This window comes from Macaca nemestrina, chromosome 9 (genome assembly GCF_043159975.1).
Source record: "Macaca nemestrina isolate mMacNem1 chromosome 9, mMacNem.hap1, whole genome shotgun sequence".
Taxonomy (NCBI): domain Eukaryota; kingdom Metazoa; phylum Chordata; class Mammalia; order Primates; family Cercopithecidae; genus Macaca; species Macaca nemestrina.
The window spans coordinates 128,199,374-128,217,654 of NC_092133.1; the positions used below are offsets into that span (position 1 = coordinate 128,199,374).

The 18,281-nt window shown below is 41.4% G+C and overlaps 1 protein-coding gene across 2 annotated transcripts in view; it reads left to right on the top strand.

The window, feature by feature from the left end:
- The window catches only part of LOC105488206 (integrin subunit alpha 8), a 193,407-nt gene that overhangs the window by 68,272 nt on the left and 106,854 nt on the right, over positions 1–18,281 (top strand). For both annotated transcript variants that reach the window (XR_011608242.1, XM_011752068.3), the window contains exons 12-13: positions 305–510; positions 4,536–4,727. Coding sequence is in view for 1 of the 2 variants with exons in the window: in XM_011752068.3 (XP_011750370.1) it covers positions 305–510; positions 4,536–4,727 (398 nt within the window). In the remaining variant the exon portion in view is untranslated. The remainder of the gene's footprint in view (positions 1–304; positions 511–4,535; positions 4,728–18,281) is intronic.

Below are 18,281 nucleotides of genomic sequence, written 5' to 3' on the forward strand. Positions count from 1 at the left end.
TGCAAGTACAGGTTCTGGAAATGCACTAAAAAGCTGAAAATGGTGAAATATCTGTGGTTTTTTTAAAGCAGACATTTTTAACATAGCTAAAATGTTCAGTGTGATAATTTAACCACTCTTATTTTCTTACAGCATTCGATTCCATAGACGTAACAAAGCAGTGAAAGCAATCTGATGACTGTAAAATAACCCTCAGAGAAGGAAAAGTACCAGTGGAAATGTACTAGTCTAGTTGATTACAAATACACACAAAATGACTCTCCTCTCTACCAGTGCGCTGAGCTGCTTTCTTTGTTCCTTACAGACTGGATGATGTCCTGGTTGGGGCACCTCTCTTTATGGAACGTGAATTTGAGAGCAACCCCAGAGAAGTAGGGCAAATCTACCTGTATTTGCAAGTGAGCTCCCTCCTCTTCAGAGACCCCCAGATCCTTACTGGCACCGAGACATTTGGGAGATTCGGAAGTGCTATGGCGCACTTAGGAGACCTGAACCAAGATGGATACAATGGTAATGTAAACCACAGCGTGGAAGTCGTTTATGTGTCGTCACCACTGCATAAAGGAAGCCATGCCTGTTTTAAAGTATTCAGTATGGTGTGTGTGGGTACAGTTATTATTATGACTGATTTTTAATAAACTATCACAAATCTCAAGGCAGCTTTAAGTTTATACATTTTGACTAATATAAATATTACATGGAAATTTCCCTTCTCACTTTTCTGAAAATTTTTATTTAAAATCTCACAAGATTACAATGCGACACAGAGGGAAAATCTGTAACATAATTTGCTTCAATCCTAAATGTAGTATAATTGATCTCCTTGTAGAAGACACATTCAGTTATCAGAAACTTCAGAAAAACCTCATTAAGCAATATCAAAACCATACTACCTCAGAGATCAGTCTTCAGAGCTCCGGGTAATGGTTTGAGGGTATTACTACAGTTTGAAAACCTCTAAATGAATTTTAAGAGACGTTGGAAGGCTACAGGCACTCCAGGTTACAATAAAAATAGTACCTTTAGGTGTCTGCAAACTTCAAAATAATATCTCAAATGTTCGACCTTAGACTTCTCTACTTATAAGTGCTGTTTACTCGCAGAAATATTTCTTACTAAATTTTAAGAATTAAAACTTTAAAGCCAAAGTTAATACAGAAATAGTCCCTGCTCTGAAGTCCAAGCGATTTTCTCACGTTTGATGTTGACGATCCTGTAATAGCTCTCAGCAGTGGCAGGAATTATTTTTAAAATTGATGTTTGGATTTGGTGACTTAACTAGGAAACCTTCTATATGTCAAGACAAATAAATACATGTTGATATATTAGCAAGTATCCTGGCTTCTGATTAGCCTATATGGGTTATGTATAGGTTATGCTGAATTTTAATTGGCATGTAAGCTTCACCTTAGTTTCAACATTTGCAACAAAGTAGTGTTAAACTCCTAGGTTAGGTTTGTCGTTCTTTAGTCTAGAATTTATGAAACCCCTCCAAGTACCCTCTCCTCAGAAAAACACACCTTCACACAAAATTTTGCATACATTTTCAGGACTTTTAAGTTAAGAACCAAGTATAGTGAATTTCTTGATTGAAGTCAAGGAAGTAAGAGGAACTTGCTCTAACAAAGTAGCCTTGGAAGTATTCACATCAGATTAGTATTCACTAGTATATTTGGCAAATGTTACTGTACTCACACATTCTTTGAAAAAAGTTCTCAGCAACATATGGTTAGTAATTTTTAGAGTACCATAAAACAAAGTACATGTAAAAAGCTTATGGTTGCAGGGAAATTTTTGTAAAGACAAGCTTACCTTTAAGTGACTTGCTGCCTTCTAAAGCTGCTCTACTCCTGATCGCTCAAGTAAAATAAACAGTGCTAAATTATCTATGGAGTTGTCTTTTAAAAATCATAGTTTCTTCTATTTGTCTTTTCTCTCAAACCTTTAATAGCATTTTTAAAAGATGAAAGAAGTATTCTAAATGACATAAATGGAGGTCCTAGCTTCTCTGAGCTTTGGTGTCCTTGAGTATATAAAGCAGGTAAAATAATGTCAAATTCACTGAGAGTAAACAAGGGGATGGGAGTCAAGGCACTGACTTAGAGAAAGTTAAGAAAGTGTTCCTTTTCACCTGACACAGGACAATATCTTTGTTTTCTACAAAAATCTGAATTTTTAGATTTTTTTTTTTTTTTTTTTTTTTTTTTTGAGACAGAGTCTTTCTCTGTCACCCAGGCTAGAGTACGGTGGCGTGATCTTGGCTCACTGCAGCCTCACCTCCCGGGTTCAAGTAATTCTCTGCCTCAGCCTCCCGAATAGCTGGGATTACAGGTGCCCACCACCACGCCTGGCTAATTTTTGTATTTTTTAGTAGAGATGGGGTTTCACCATCTTGGCTAGGCTGGTCTTGAACTCCTGACCTCGTGATCCACCCGCCTCGGCCTCCCAAAGTGCTGTTACAGGTGTGAGCTACTGTGCCCTGTCTAGATAGTCTCTCTTTACTTGTTCAGAAAAAGTGGATTTATCAGTCTCATTAACATCATGAAGACTGAGTCTCGATGTATTCAGTCTTATCCACATGTACCCAGAAAGAAAGAGGAACAGAGCGACAAATGAGAACACATGCTGCAACCCACCGTGGGGACTAAGATGCGAATGGTGTTATTAGAACTCTTCTTCAAATACAACTGGGTACTCACGTTTATTGTTCAGGAACGATCCTGACAAAACGTGTGGAAGGTAAATGGCATATCGATGTGAGTCAGGTGGCACTCTCCAGGTTTCCCACTGTCCTCAACTACAGAAAGGGTCTTGCCTGTTCATTCATGGGATGAAGTAATCATTAAATGAAATAATCTTTCAAAATGAGTTGTTTTCCTTTCTTTTGGAAACAAGGATCTCCTAATTATCCAGCAACCCTACCTCACCTGGTCCACCCAGCCCCAGGATCTGTGATCTGATCAGGCTCTGTCACTCACTGAGTTTCTATGTGGAACGCCTCTGGCTGTTTCTCCAATGGACGACACTCCTTCTGGCTTTGGGCCTTTGTGTGGCCGTTGCTTGGATGCTTTTCCATCGGACTTTCACACTGTTGGTTGCTTCCTGTTTCTAGATTTCAGTTTCAGTGCCAGTCACAGAGACACATATTCTAATCACCTAATCTAAAAACAAAAATCTGACCACTCTCCATCAAATCACTAGTTTTAAGACTCTTGTTCGGGCGTTATGGCTCACACTCATAATCCCAGCACTTTGGGAGGCCAAGGTGGACGGATCACTTGAGGTCAGGAGTTCGAGACCAGACTGGACAACACGGTGAAACCCTGTCTGTACTAAAAATATAAAAATTAGCTGGGCATGGTGGAGTGTGCCTGTAGTCCCAGCTACTTGGGAGGCTGAGGCAGGCAAATCACTTGAACCTGGGAGGCGGAGTCTGCAGTGAGCCAAGATCATGCCACTGCCCTCCAGCCTGGGCAACAGAGGAAGACTCCATCAAAAAAAAAAAAAAAAAGATTCTCTACATAGCATTTATTGCTTTTGATAATTTGATTATTTTTCTCTATGCAAATTGTCTATTACCTGTACTAGAATATACGTTTTCTAAAAGCAGGAGCTTTGAATGTCTAATTTGCTGTTGTATTCACTACATTCAGCACGTTGTAGGCTCTTTTTTTTTTTTTTTTTTTTTTTTTTTTGAGATGGAGTCTCTCTCTGTCACCCAGGCTGGAGTGCAGTGGTGTGATCTCGGCTCACTGCAAACTCTGCCTTCCGGGTACACACCCTTCTCCTGCCTCAGCCTCCCAAGGAGCTGGGACTACAGGCGCCCGGCTAATTTTTTGTATTTTTAGTAGAGATGGGGTTTTACTGTGTTAGCCAGGACGGTCTCAATCTCCTGACCTCGTGATCTGCCTGCCTCGGTCTCCCAAAGTGCTGGGATTACAGGCGTGAGCCACCGTGCCAGGCCCTGGAGGCTCTTAATAAATATTTGCTGGATGGATAAAAGGCAACAAATAATTTGTCATTGCAGCAGTACTACAGAATTTTCATGGGAAACATTATAAGCCCTTTAGAGTTTGATACTGCTCTTTGAGTGTACTAAACTCTATTTCTGAACCATTCTTCTGTACTTAAGAAAAGAAATGTCTCCATGGCCAGGCACAGTGGCTCATGCCTTTAATCCTAACACTTTGGGAGGCTGAGGTGGGGGGATCACTTGAGACCAGGAATTCCAGACCATTCTGGGCAACAAAGCAAGGACCCATTGCTAAAAAAAAAAAAAAAAAAAAAAAAAAAAAAAAAAAAAACAACTAGTATATATATATTAGCCAGACATGGTGGTACATACCTGTGGTCCCAGCTCCTAGGGAAGTTGAGGCAGGAGGATCACTTGAGTCTAGGAGTTTGGGGCTGCAGTGAGCCATGATCCCATCACTGCACTCCAGCTTGGGTGACAGAGTGAGGTCCTGTCTCTAAAATGAATAAATGAAGAATTAAATACGTATACACATAAAATATGTTTTTGTGTCTGTTTTTAGACATTGCCATCGGCGTGCCTTTTGCAGGCAAGGATCAACGAGGCAAAGTGCTCATTTATAATGGGAACAAAGATGGCTTAAACACCAAGCCTTCCCAAGTTCTGCAAGGAGTGTGGGCCTCACACGCTGTCCCTTCTGGATTTGGCTTTACTTTAAGAGGAGATTCAGACATAGACAAGAATGATTACCCAGGTAAGGTTTTCTTTCTTTTGCCACGTGAGAGTCTACGTCCTGAAAAGAGTCCATTTTCTGGAAAATACATCATGCAAAGGCAGTTTTCTCATACAGATGAGGCTGAAGCTTAAGTGTGCTATAGGCTTTTTAAAAGTATGATTCCAGAGCGACTTTCATGAGAATTTGAAGAAAGACAAACATACACTTCCTTCTCCTGTCAAGAGACAATGATAGAAAGGCAAAATGGCTTAAAGATCTGCATTGTACATAAAACCTGTCAACTTCACAACCCAAGTTTTCATTTGAAACTCCTCAATACCACGGCTTGCACTGACACAGACAGTTTGCATCCTTTCTGGAACCAAGTATTTTAACCCTTTTGAGCTCATAGTTCCTATTATAGTAAGAGCCTCAACATTTCTGTTATGAAGCTCATGTTTTTAAAGCATAAATATCTTCCAGCTTGGCCCATCATGGTGGCTCACACCTGTAATCCCAGTATTTAGGAGTCCGAGGTGGGTGGATCAGTTGAGGTCAGGAGTTTGAGACCAGCCTGGTCAACATGGTAAAACCCCGTCTCTACTAATAATACAAAAATTAGCTGGGCATGGTGGTGCATGCCTGTAGTCCCAGTTGCTCAAGAGGCTGAGGTATAAGAATTACTTGAACCCGGGAGGCAGAGGTTGCAGTGAGCCAAGATTGCGCCACTGCACTCCAGCCTGGGCGACAGAGTGAGACTGTGTCTCAAAAATATAATATATGTTTCTCTTCCAGCCATATTTTGTGGTTTTCCAAAGATAGACTGAACATTTTAAAGTGGAGAAAAAAAGAACTGATTCATGATAGGAATCATAAAGTATTCTTGATTTACCTAATTCCCCCATATTGAAGGCACATAGAAAGCCATAAGGCACAGATAATTTATGTTTTGTGCATGCTATATGAAGATATTGATTTGTCTTAAAAGATTATTTCACTGTCCAGATTCTTTAGCAGAGAACATCAGACTTCTTGGTTTTATGGCTTGATTTTCACTTTTATGTTTAAGATGATTTCAGTAAGTATTTAGAAGCCATTAATAGTTAAATGACAGCTTCAACTACTTACAAAAACCTTGTCTTTTCCACCAGCCCCTCCCCTAATTGGGAATTTTCCATATGTAGAGTTATTTTTTGGTTTGGGGCAGCATCCAGTAAGCTGACTGCCTAAATATACATCATTAATTTCAGGACTTTGGCTTTCTTCTCTCCTCTGGGGTTAGACAAAAAGGATACCACAACATAGTCTTATACATTTGCCATAAACCTTTTATGACACTAATGGAGACGTCGAAGTGGGCTCAAAGTGGATTTGGTATTATACTGTATACTAATGCTTTCTACCTGTGGCAATTTCAAGAATATCTAGTTACATTTATTTTCTTAGGTTATGTTATGCTAATCAATGGTAGTTAGTTGTTATTACTGGGGGGAGATTTGTATATATAATATATCCAAATTTAAAATAATTCAAAAATCTAGGTCGCTTATGTAATTCCTACCCCCAAAAATGTCAGGGTGATTAATGAAATTCAACTCCTGGGTTGCATTTTAGGTAAACAATTAGAAAGTTATTGCTATTTATTATAGTAGTCATAGATTTCCTTCCCACCCTTAGTACCAGGGAAATTGACAGAAAGGCTGTGCCTTCGATGAGGCAAAGGAAATAGAGGATGTATCCATCACACAGCCGGCCCTTCGACTTCCTTCAAAGGCTAAACATGTCCCAAATGAGAGCCAGGAAGGAGAGTAGCATGAGTCAACTTTTTTCCCCAGGAATATTCCCTTCAGGGAGAAAAAAATTAAGAGCAGCAGGAAAGGAAAAGAAAGCTAAAGTCTGTGCAATGTTAGTAATCGGTTACCTCCTTTTTTCTTTTTTTTTTTTTTTTTTTTTTTTTTCTGAGACGGAGTCTCACTCTTTCCTTAGGCTGGAGTGTAGTGGCATGATCTCAGCTCACTGCAACCTCCACCTCCTGGGTTCAAGTGATCCTCCTGCCTCAGCCTCCTGAGTAGCTGGGACTACAGGCGTGCACCACCACACTCAGCTCATTTTTGTAGTTTTAATAGAGATGGCATTTTACCATGTTGGCCAAGATGGTCTCAATCTCTTGACCTCATGATCTGCCCACCTCGGCCTCCCAAAATGCTGGGATTACAGGCGTGAGCCACTGCGCCCAGCCAATTACCTAATTATGTCTTTTTCTTCCCTTAACAATCAGAAATATTCACTTGAGGCCATTTGCTAGTCAACAACTTTATCTGCTCAATCTGATGCAAATTATAATAATCAGACATGTCAGTGCAGTGCCTCTTGTCTCTGAAGTAAATGTTCTTTACTAAGGCAGGCCTGTCCATACTGCTTAGTTGAATTCATCCGTCAAGAGAGTCTTGAGGCTTTCAGAGTTCATCTATGCATCTTAGTAGACGTATGTTCTAGCCCTAATTTTCTATGTCTCAGATAGGAATATGATTCATGTGATTCATGATTCTACAACATTTTTCCCTGATCCTTGTCCTTTAGCAAAAAGAATGCCAGTCAAAGAAGTCTTTTTAACTTGATAGCAAGATCCCAGAACCTATAGAGAAGAAACTGCCTTATAGGCAGGCGACTAGATTCCCTTAACTAGTACAGTTGATTGAAAGCTACAGGCGTAATTCAGGAATCAGACATGTAACTTTCTTCATTTTTCTAGAAATGAATTCCACTTAGCTTTCAAAACCTCCATTTCCACCATGGTAGAGAATGTTAATCTTGCAATCACTTCTAGGTTTAGACTTAGTCTTATTTAGGTAAATATTTACTCAGATTCAAGACCCGTTAGCCAGGCATGGTGGCATGCACCTGTAGTCCCAGCTACTCAGGGAGCTGAGGCAGGAGAACTGCTTGAACCCAGGAGGCGGAGGTTGCAGTGAGCTGAGATGGCGCCACTGCACTCCAGCCTGGGCAACAGAGCGAGACTCCATCTCAGAAAAAAAAAAAAGACTCTTTTTCTCCGCCCTGTGTAGCCACCCTCTCAAGGAATGAAATAGAAAGGGGTTTACCTGTTGTCCAGTGATTGGGAAAAGCGATCTGGCTCACACCCATCATCTACTATTATTGGCTTCAGACTAAAGGGTAGCTCAGTCCCTTGTGGTCTTTGGGGCATTGCTCAAGCTTCTGTGGCTAGTTCCATTGTCTGTGTAGTGACCTCTGCTCAAAAGTTCCCTGTGTCCTGGGCCCTCTTCATCTTCTGTTAGCCTCTTCAGTCCCCTTTTAGCAAATGCTTCTGAGCCACTCAGGACTCAGACATGCACGGGTTGGGTATGCAGGTTCCTGTGATTGCCCTCAGGCTTATCTACCTAGATTTTTGTTAGCTGTTGCCAGTTTCCACCCAGGCATCTCACTGCTCCAGCCTGATTGAGCTGCAGTCTTTGTTATGTTTTGCCTGGGCAGTAACAAAAGCCCTCTTTCCCCTAAAGGTAATTGGGTGGCATGCTTTCTAAACCCTCTTGTTTATTTGATAAACTCTATGTTCTAGGCCTCCATGATTGGTTTTGTGAATTTCCAAGCCAGTGCTTTTTAGAACTTAAAAAGAAACAATTTTCTTTCACTCTGGGGTCCTGCTTTTTTCAAATCAAAAGCACTTTGCCTTTCCAATTGTGAAGTAAATGCACCTGAGAGCAATAACGTCAGCATACCCCAAAATGACCCTGGGTGGCACACACACTCGAATGTGGTTGGGAAATCCGAGCTAGGGAATCTGGGAGTGGCCAGCCCAGAGATCCATTCCTTGTCTATGAGGAAGACCTGAGACCCTGGTCTGTCCCACTGAATGCGGGCCGTAGAGGGGATTGAGGGCCTTTGTTTTTGGAGTAAATGAAGGTTGCCAGGTGGAGGTCATCAGCGGGAGGGTAGTAAGTGAAGATGCTTTACAAACTGCATGCCTTCTGCAAGCGGTTGCAGTTCTCTTGCCCAGCCTTCTACCCCTGGACTCTCTCCCCTGTACGTGGATCCTCAGTGAAACCTCATGTCTCACTTGCTGGCTCTGTTTTTCAGCCTCTTGAACATGCTGCCATCCCCACTGGAGTTGACGGGGGGTTGCTACAACATAGATTACTGTGCCTTCTGAGTTTCACAATCTCTTCAACAAATTGACTTCCTCCATCTGAAATCTATCTCATCATCCTTTGTAAACAGGGGTTTGCAACCTTGGCTGCACATTAAAATCACCTGGAAAGCTTTAAAAAAAATCGGAATGCTCAGGCCACCCTCCAAACCAATTAAATTAGCCTCTCCGGGCTGGAGCACAGACTATAGTGATAGGTTTTAAGTGACCCTGGCGATTCTGGTGTGCAACACTTTCGGAATGAGTCCTCTAGAGCAGTGTTTCCCTGCCAAGTGTGCAAACAGCTCACCTGGGTGTGTTTATCAATTGCAGATCCTGATGCAGAGATCGAGCGTGTGGGGGCGAGATTCCTCACTTAAGGTGTGGCCCTTACTGCTGCCCTTCACACCACACCATGCAATGAGTAGTAGGGTGCTGAGCTTTTCCAATGGGGCTCTGAGACTCAGTGTGCATGCATGTTATCTGTGGGGCTTGTTAATAATGGCTGAATGCACAGCACCCCTTCAGATACTGTGATGACTGAGATGGGGCTGAGGGATCTGTGCCTTTACCCCACACCCCACTTTGGGTAACACCACCCTAGAATCTTGGTGGCTCTGCTTCCAGGTCTACAGCAGTCAGATGTGCTTCTCTCTTTTGCCAAGAACCAGTTTGCTAAGCCCTAGCATTTTATTTATTCTTTACAAGGGTGTCAAACCCACCAGCCGCTCTTTTCTCCAATATTGCCTCTGCGTGGCTCCTGCCATGGTGATGCTTGGGCACACCCCACTCAGGAAGGGGCAGGAGCAACTTTTTTTTTTTTTAGAAATAGGATCCTTGCGCTGTCACCCAGGTTGTAGTGCAATGGCACAAGTCATAGCTCACTGCAGCCTCAAACTCCTGGGCTCCTGTGATCCTCCTTCCTCAGCCTCTTAAGTGACTGGGACCACAGGTGCATGCCACCATACTTGGCCAATTTTTTTTTTTTTTTTTTGAGACAGAGTCTGGCTCTGTCACCCAGGCTGGAGTGCAGTGGCGCAATCTCGGCTCACTGCAACCTCCGCCTCCCAGGTTCAGGTCATTCTCCTGCCTCAGCCTCCCGAGTAGCTGGGACTACAGGTGCCCGTCACCACACCCGGCTAATTTTTTGTATTTTTTAGTAGAGACGGTGTTTCACCGTGTTAGCTAGGATGGTCTCGATCTCCTGACCTCATGATCCGCCCGCCTCGGCCTCCCAAAGTGCTGGGATTACAGGCGTGAACCACCGTACCCGGCCACCTGGCTAATTTTTTAATTTTTTGTAGAGACAGCATCTTGCTATGTTGCCCAGGCTGGTCTCAAACTCCTGGCCTCAAGCGATCCTCCTGCCTCAGCCTCCCAAGGAGCTGGGATTACAAACGTGAGCCACCATGCCCAGGATCCTTTTAAAATTCACTCAGAGACATATAGGCTTTCAGCTGCCCTGTTTCAAATTCTCCATCCTAAATAGATCAGAAACAAAATTCCAAACTTTGTCACTTTACCTGGTTACCTGCAGAATTTATGAGAAAACAAATGCAAAGGCAAACATTTAAAATGCTGAATGGAAACAAGTCAAACTACTTGGCATGATTAGGGAATGGAACACCCCTGAGAAGCCACGCTTACTGACAGCAACGCTTTCTGATGGGGTTGTGATGGGATTGGTTTTCACACTCTTGAGATGAACACTTTCTCCTCATTTCAGGAGCCAAAATGTTTAGCAGCTCTATCTAAAAGCACGGGCAGTGTTGGCTTCCCCCAGTTTTCACTGTCTGCTGTAAAACCTTTTCTGTGCAGCCTATTAAGAAATCTACCTTTAATAATGGCAGGGCATACACATTGCCCCATTCAGAGACAGCAGCAAACACTCTTGACGTATTCTTAACACAACCTGGCTGCCTTTCACAGGCAGAGGAGGGCTGATTATGATGTTTTATGTGTACTCTTTGTGCATTACAGCTGTTTCATCTTCCAAACTGACTCAGAATAAAGTAACACAGCACCTCAAATAACCAAAAACACAGACGTGTAAAAGGTGGTTTGGTTTGTATTTATTTGTTGTCACATGATCTGTTCTGCACGTTACAGATGTTCTGTATATAACCAGGACTACTTAAGTTTTCTTGTCTTCGGAGGAATGCTAGCAAAGTGCAGGCATAGAGTCTGTTATGTTGGTAATGTTTTTGCAATTATACTAATTATTACTAATAATAATTAAGAGCCCAAAGCATGCCAGCTGCTGCACAGAGGGCAAATACAGTGTGTATTGTAATATATTATTTTGGAATCTCTCTCATGCACAGATACATATACTCAAACATCTATGTATGTGTGCATTTTTTATATGTACAATATATGTATGGACACAGAGTTTATAGGGTAAGATTGGATGACACCGCACTTCTTTTTGGAAAACATCAAACTAATTTTAAAAAAACTACATTAAAGTTAGCCAATGGGCATGGTGGCTCACGCTGGTAATCCCAACACTTTGGGAGGCCGGGACAGGTGGATAGCTTGAACCCAGGAGTTTGAAACCAGCCTAGGTAATGTGGCGAAACTCTTTCTCTACTAAAAATACAAAAAATTGACCAGGCATGGTGGAGTATGCCTGCAGTCCCAGCTACTTGGGAGGCTGAGGTGGGAGAATCATCTGAGCCTGGGAAGTCTAGGCTATAGTGAGCTAAAATTGCACTACTGCACTCCAGCCTGGGCAACAGGAATGAGACCCTGTCTCAAAAAAAAAAAAAAAAAAAAAAAAAGTTAAAGAGTCTGTGAGAACAGGGGAAGGAAAATCAGACTCCCTGATTTTCAATGGGAATGAGTTCAGATTCCCATTGAACGTTGAACACTGATTAGCGTAACACTTGAGCAGTGATTTGCTTTCAGCTTTTCTTTCTTTATCTGGTGTGATGGGGCTAATAATACCTACTTCACTGGGTTGCGTGTGCATGCACTTTCTAGAGTGGCAGAGGATTTTTACAAAATGCTGTCAAATGGCTCAGAATAGGAAAGGAAACCAATTCGCTGATCATGAACAAAATATTAGCTACTTTACCTTACAGTCACGTGGAGTCCCATAAGATTTTGAGAAACTGCATTCTACGATGGTGGAAAGGGACAGCCTCTGTTTAAAATCTGATTTAGAGATAGAGTCTCACTCTATTGCCCAGGCTGGAATACAGCGTCATGATCTTGGATCACTGCAACCTCTGCCTCCCAGGTTCAAGGGATTCTCCTGCCTTAGCCTCCTAAGTAGCTAGGATTACAGGCGTGCACCACCATGCCCAGCTAACTTTTGTATTTTTCATAGAGATGGGGTTTCACCATGTTGGCCAGGCTGGTCTCAAACTGCTGACCTCAGGTGATCCACTCGCCTCAACCTTCCAAAGTGCTGGGATTACAGGTGTGAGCCACCGTGGCCAACCTCTCATTTTTCACTGTTGTGCCTTACTGGTTACCAAAGGAACACGCTGCTCCCTTGCTGCCCCTTAGCCATTTAAATATATTGAAATTCATCTAAATTCGGCCTGAAGTATGGTGATGACAGTGGAAATTGAAAGGAAGGAACGAACACAACGGTGTAAATGAAAAATAGTCAAGGCTTGATAATAACTAGCAGTGATGGAAGGGAGAGGAGGTGGCAGGAGGTAAGGAAGAGGTGGATGTAAAAGATGACTCAGATTTGAATGCAGTGTACCCAAGAAAAGGATGGTCTCATGGACAGATTGGGGGATTTTGTTATGGAATATACAGATCTGATTGCAGAAATAATGTGTGGAATAATTTTCCTAACATCTACGTCAACCACCCAATATGTTTTTAGGCTTTTTACAACAAATATTGTCACTGGCACACATACATACATTAGAGTCATAAGTATTTTCATTTCTAGCATCAAAATTCATTTTCTGATTCAAAATGTAGATGTGTTCAGGTCTCTCTGTTGGGGTTCATTGGGAAAGTAGGATTGGCCAGAGGAGTAGCTTGCATACATTGAGTGAAAGCATTTTAGAGGAGAAACAGCTGTGATAGTCAGGAATTCTGAAATCCAGTGATCTGCTCTAATCCCTTTAAACGTGATTGTATAACAACACCATCTGTTAAACGCATAGCCCAGGCATTGGAAGGTGGAGGAGGGGAGGTACAGATTTTGTTGAGGAGCAGAAATCCTACAGGCAAGAAAAACTGGAGGAAAACATGGGCAGAAGGCCAAGACTATCACTGCCTCATCCAGGCCCCTAGTATATGATTGTATCATGAAGCCATTTCAGACAATTACACTCAATGAAATAAAATAACCCATTATCTTTGCGATGAGTGCTCTGTGTGTGTGTGTGTGTGTGTGTGTGTGTGTGTCTGTGTGTTTAGTATAAGCGAGTAACTCAGAACCTGCGCGTGGAAGGAGGCTTTATCCAAAGGGAATAAAGCATTTTAATTAAACTTTGAGCTCCTTGAATAAAGCATTTTAATTAAACTTTGAGCTCCTTGAAATTGTTAATTTGAAGTTTAGTTGAACTAGGTTCAAATACTATAGTCAAAGTTTATTTTTACTTCTCAAACTGCTACTCAAGTTTTGTGTGAAAAGCAAAACATTACGTTCTTATTGACTAAGATATTCGTAGTTTCATGATAAACACATTAGAAATTAGAATATTAAATTTTGGGGTAAAAATATCTCACGCATGTAGATCGAATTGAAGTAATCCAGCTGGAAGAGCTCTTGGACTTGAATTGAGGAGTGCTGTCAAGTAGAAACGAAAATGAGTGGAAAGGGAAAGGGCCTGAGTTCTAGAACCAGTTCTCCCACATGTGTTTTTAGTAACTCCACCTCTCTGGGTCTTGCCTTCCTCATCAAGAAGTGACAAAGGTGCAGGGATTGCTCCTCCCAGGGTTTTTTTAACTGTACACTTCTCTGATACTATCATCCCAGATCGAGATTTCCTGCCTTTACACAGTACTCAGTAATATTGGGTAGATTATTAAGGATCTATATTTTAAAAGAGTTAGTGAAGGCCGGGCACAGTGGCATACGCCTGTAATCCCAGCACTTTTGGAGGCTGAGGCGGGCAGATTATGAAGTCAAGAGATCGAGACAATCGTGGCCAATATGGTGAAACCCTGTCTCTACTAAAAATACAAAAATTAGCTGGGCATGGTGGCGCGTGCCTGTAGTACCAGCTACTCAGGAGACTGAGGCAGGAGAATCTCTTGAACCTGGGAAGTGGAGGTTGCAGTGAACCGAGGTTGCACCACTGCACTCCAGCCTGGTGACAGAGCAAGACTCCGTCTCCAAAAAAAAAAAAAAAAAAAAAGATTTAGTGAAATCATACAAGACTTTTTTTCTCAATGTTTTCTTGGAAATACTTTTAGACTCACAGAAAAGTTGCAAAAAAAATTGTAGACCCATATAAACTGTTCCCCCAGCCCTCCAATGATAAACATCTTATATAAACATATTACAATGAACTATTAATGAATCAATGGACCTATTTGAAATTCAATCAAATTTCACCATTTGTCCTCTACAGTTCTTTTTTCTAGTCCCATGATTCAATCTGGGATCCCACGTTGCACTTAGTTATATTTCCTTATTCTCTTCCAATCTGTGACCAGTGATGCTGATGGTAGAATATTTGTTGATTACATGATATTCAAGAGATTGTACTTTCAGAAATGCCATTATCCGTATACCCAACAAGTATGTGTTAAGTGCCTTCCATGTGCCGGGCACTATTCTAGATGTTGAGGATATAGCACTGAATTAAACAGAGATCCTGCTCTCGTGGGCATGAATTAAATCAAATTATAGCTCTAACACAGGCTGGATGTGTAACCTTGCCAAGTTCATCAACTTTCTGGAGTCTCAGTTTTCTTGGTGATAAAACAGGTATAATAATAACTAATAATAGTTTTTTCCTTTAAAGTTGGAGTTTGGAGGTTAAACTAGATAATATGTGTAAAGCAGTTAATGCTGTGAATAGCATCTAGTAGCAGCCACTAAATATTAGTTATAAATGACACATTGTTACTATATGCACATAATACATGCCTTTAAGGAGCAATGTAATTGTGGAGATAAAACATCCAACAATGAACTGTAATGTAAGCAGCAGATGAGAAGAGCTTTAAGAAGGTAAAAAATAATGAAACAGTGAAAAAGAGAGAGTGCTTCTTGCTAAGGCGATAAGGGAAAGTTTCCTGAGGGAGATAAGTAGGATCCTGAGATAGGTATGACTGTGAGTGGTTATAGGGAAAAGGCATCTCAGAAGGGGAACACGACATGAGCTAAGACCCTGAGATTACATGTCAAGTGTGTTCTTGCCACGATCAAAAAAAGCAAGACTTCGCAGAACAGGGAGCCCTGAATTAGGGAACAGAAGGACTAGATGAGAAAACTGCAGGTGGCCGTAAGTATTCAATGTCTTATGATCATCCTCTGACCCAGATAATTTCCTACTTTTGACAAGCCTTTGTGTTATCAAGGGATACAACATTGTGAATTAATGATTTGACTTAGTGATATATGAGTGAGGGAGGAAAAAAGGGATCCACAGATTTCTAGGACCATATAATATAGGTAGAATTTAAAAGGAATTTGGTGGCCGGGCGTGGTGGTTCGTGCCTGTAATCTCAGCATTTTGGAAGGCCGAGGTGGGCAGATCACCCAAGGTCAGGAGTTCAAGACCCCTCTGGCCAACATGGTAAAACCCTGTCTCTACTAAAAATACAAAAATTAGCCGGATGTGGAGGCACGCACCTGTCATCCCAACTACTTGGAAAATTGCTTGAACGTGAGAAGCAGAGGTTGCAGTGAGCTGAGATTGTACACCACTGCGCTCCAGCCTGGGTGACAGAGCAAGAATTCATCTAAAAAAAAAAAGCTAAACTAAAAGGAATTTGGCATAAAATAATTAATGTTGACTGTTTCCGTTTTGTGTAATGAATGTGTTGCCTAGTTTGTCTTTAGTATGTACTGCAGAATTTTTTACCCATAACTTCTTGTGTTTTTTTTTGATCATGCTAAAAAGGAAATTCCATATATAAGTTAAAGGAAATGCTTCCTAGTTTTTTCAAAAAGGCAATTTTGGAAGTGAATTGGTCCAAAATGATGGAAGCACACATGGAGAGAGGTAAAAGTGAAAGGAAGATTGGGGACAGGTAACAAAGGGCCTTGAATAGCATGTTAAGTAATTAGTTATTAGTAAAGTAATGGAAAAAGATATATGCTCTATATTCCAAAATGGTGCTTTGAGGACCTCATTCCTTAGCAATGAGCAGAATGAGTAATAATGAAAAAGAAACATGAAATCAAAAGTCATTAAAGTATCCCAGGGAAGGATAATGTGATGAAGCAGCAAGGCCAGGGCAGCTGGAGGTGTCTGGAGAAAGGAGCCTAAAGGAGGAGGACCAGCAGAGACTATCCAGCCTCCCATCCTTCATAAGACAGCCTGGGAGCTGCTGTGCACACGTTTCAAGAGATCCCACTGTCTATATATCGTTAACCTCGAAATATGCCTTTATATTCAGAGGTGTGTTAAAAAAATGGTTAACAACCAGCTCCCAAGGGAGAGAAGAAAAAAAAAAAAAAAGGCCCAGATTTGTAGCATTTACCAATTTCCGTGGTATAAATATCCTCACCATGATTGATTTCAAGCTGTAGTGACTTCGATGTGATAAGAGTTCTACAATTGCTATCCATATCACTGAATGAACCTGAGATACCGACCTGCTTCTGCCCAGCCACTTACAAATACATTTATCTCCTGTTTGTGGGATGTCTTTCCAAGAGGGAATTACTCTTTTCAGAAATTCACAGATCCAGGTTGAGAATGACCGTTGTCTACACTCACAGCTGCATTTATGAAAGCCCAAAACAAAGATTGGCTGTAGTCATTTTCAAGTCCAATTACATAATATCTGACTTTTTTCCAGCTTTAGATTAAGATATGAAAATGTAGGAACTGTCATCTCTCTCAAACAGATATTTCTATTTTGCTTAGTGTGTTGTGAAAACCTATGAGTACCTCCATCTGCCTCATTTCTGACTCACCTTTGAAGAGGCAATCCTACTGAAAAAGTGGGCCTTATGTACACAGCTATGTCAATGACCTTAAACGTGAAGCCAGGACTCCCTCGCACACCTGAACTACATCCTTCCCCATGCTTGAATCAGGTTCTCAGATAAAACCTTTCACAAATAATAAATCCTTCTTATTTCACAAATAAAATATCCTTCAGAATCCAGATTCTGTCCCAAAGCAGGCTTAAATCATATCCCACTCACAGGTAGTAAATACAGCAAATTTCCCTCACCAGATAAAAGAGATCTAACTATATGGCTATTAGATTTTATATGCCACAAATCATTTGTCAGTTTAAGTTTGAACTAACTTCCTTCCAAATAATCAGAGACTGAGTTCTTTCTGAAACCCAGTGAATATGATAGGATATGATTTATACTTGATCTTGCTTGTAAAGATACAGTTAATAGAAATTTGCTGCTTAGCCATGGCTTTTTTTTGGAGAGGGGGCGGGGCTAGAAGTCCCATGCACTATTAATTGTGCCACAGACCCCACTTGGCCATGGCTGCTGCTGCTGCTGCTGCTGCTGCTTCTTTTTCTTCTTCTTCTTCTTCTTCTTCTTCTTCTTCTTCTTCTTCTTCTTCTTCTTCTTCTTCTTCTTCTTCTTCTTCTTCTTCTTCTTCTTCCTCTTCCTCTTCCTCTTCCTCTTCCTCTTCCTCTTCTTCTTTTTTAATATACTTTAAGTTCTGGGATACATGTGCAGAACATGCAGGTTTGTTAAATAGGTATACATGTGCCATGGTGGTTTGCTGCACCCATCAATCTACATTAAGTATTTCTCCTAATGCTTTCCCTTCCCTAGCCTCCCACCTGCCAATAGGCCCTGGTGTGTGATTTTCCCCTCTCTGTGTCCATGTGTTCTCATTGTTCAACTCCCACCTATGAATGAGAACATGTGGTGTTTGGTTTTCTGTTCCTGTGTTAGTTTGCTGAGAATGATGACTTCCAGCTTCATCCATGTCCCTGCAAAGGACATGAACTCATCCTTTTTTATGGCTGCATAGTATTTCATGGCGTATATGTGCCACATTTTATTTATCCAGTCCATCATTGATGGGCTTTTGGGTTGGTTCCAAGTCTTTGCTATTGTGAATAGTGCCACAATAAACATACGTGTGCTTGTGTCTTTATAGTAGAACAATTTATAATCCTTTGGGTATGTACCCAGTAAAGGGATGGCTGGGTCAAATGGTATTTCTGGTTCTAGATCCTTGAGGAATTGCCACACTTCTTCCACAATGGTTGAACTAATTTACACTCCCACCAACAGTGTAAAAATGTTCCTGTTTCTCCACATCCTCTCCAGCATAATATCCAGAATCTATAAGGAACTTAAATAAATT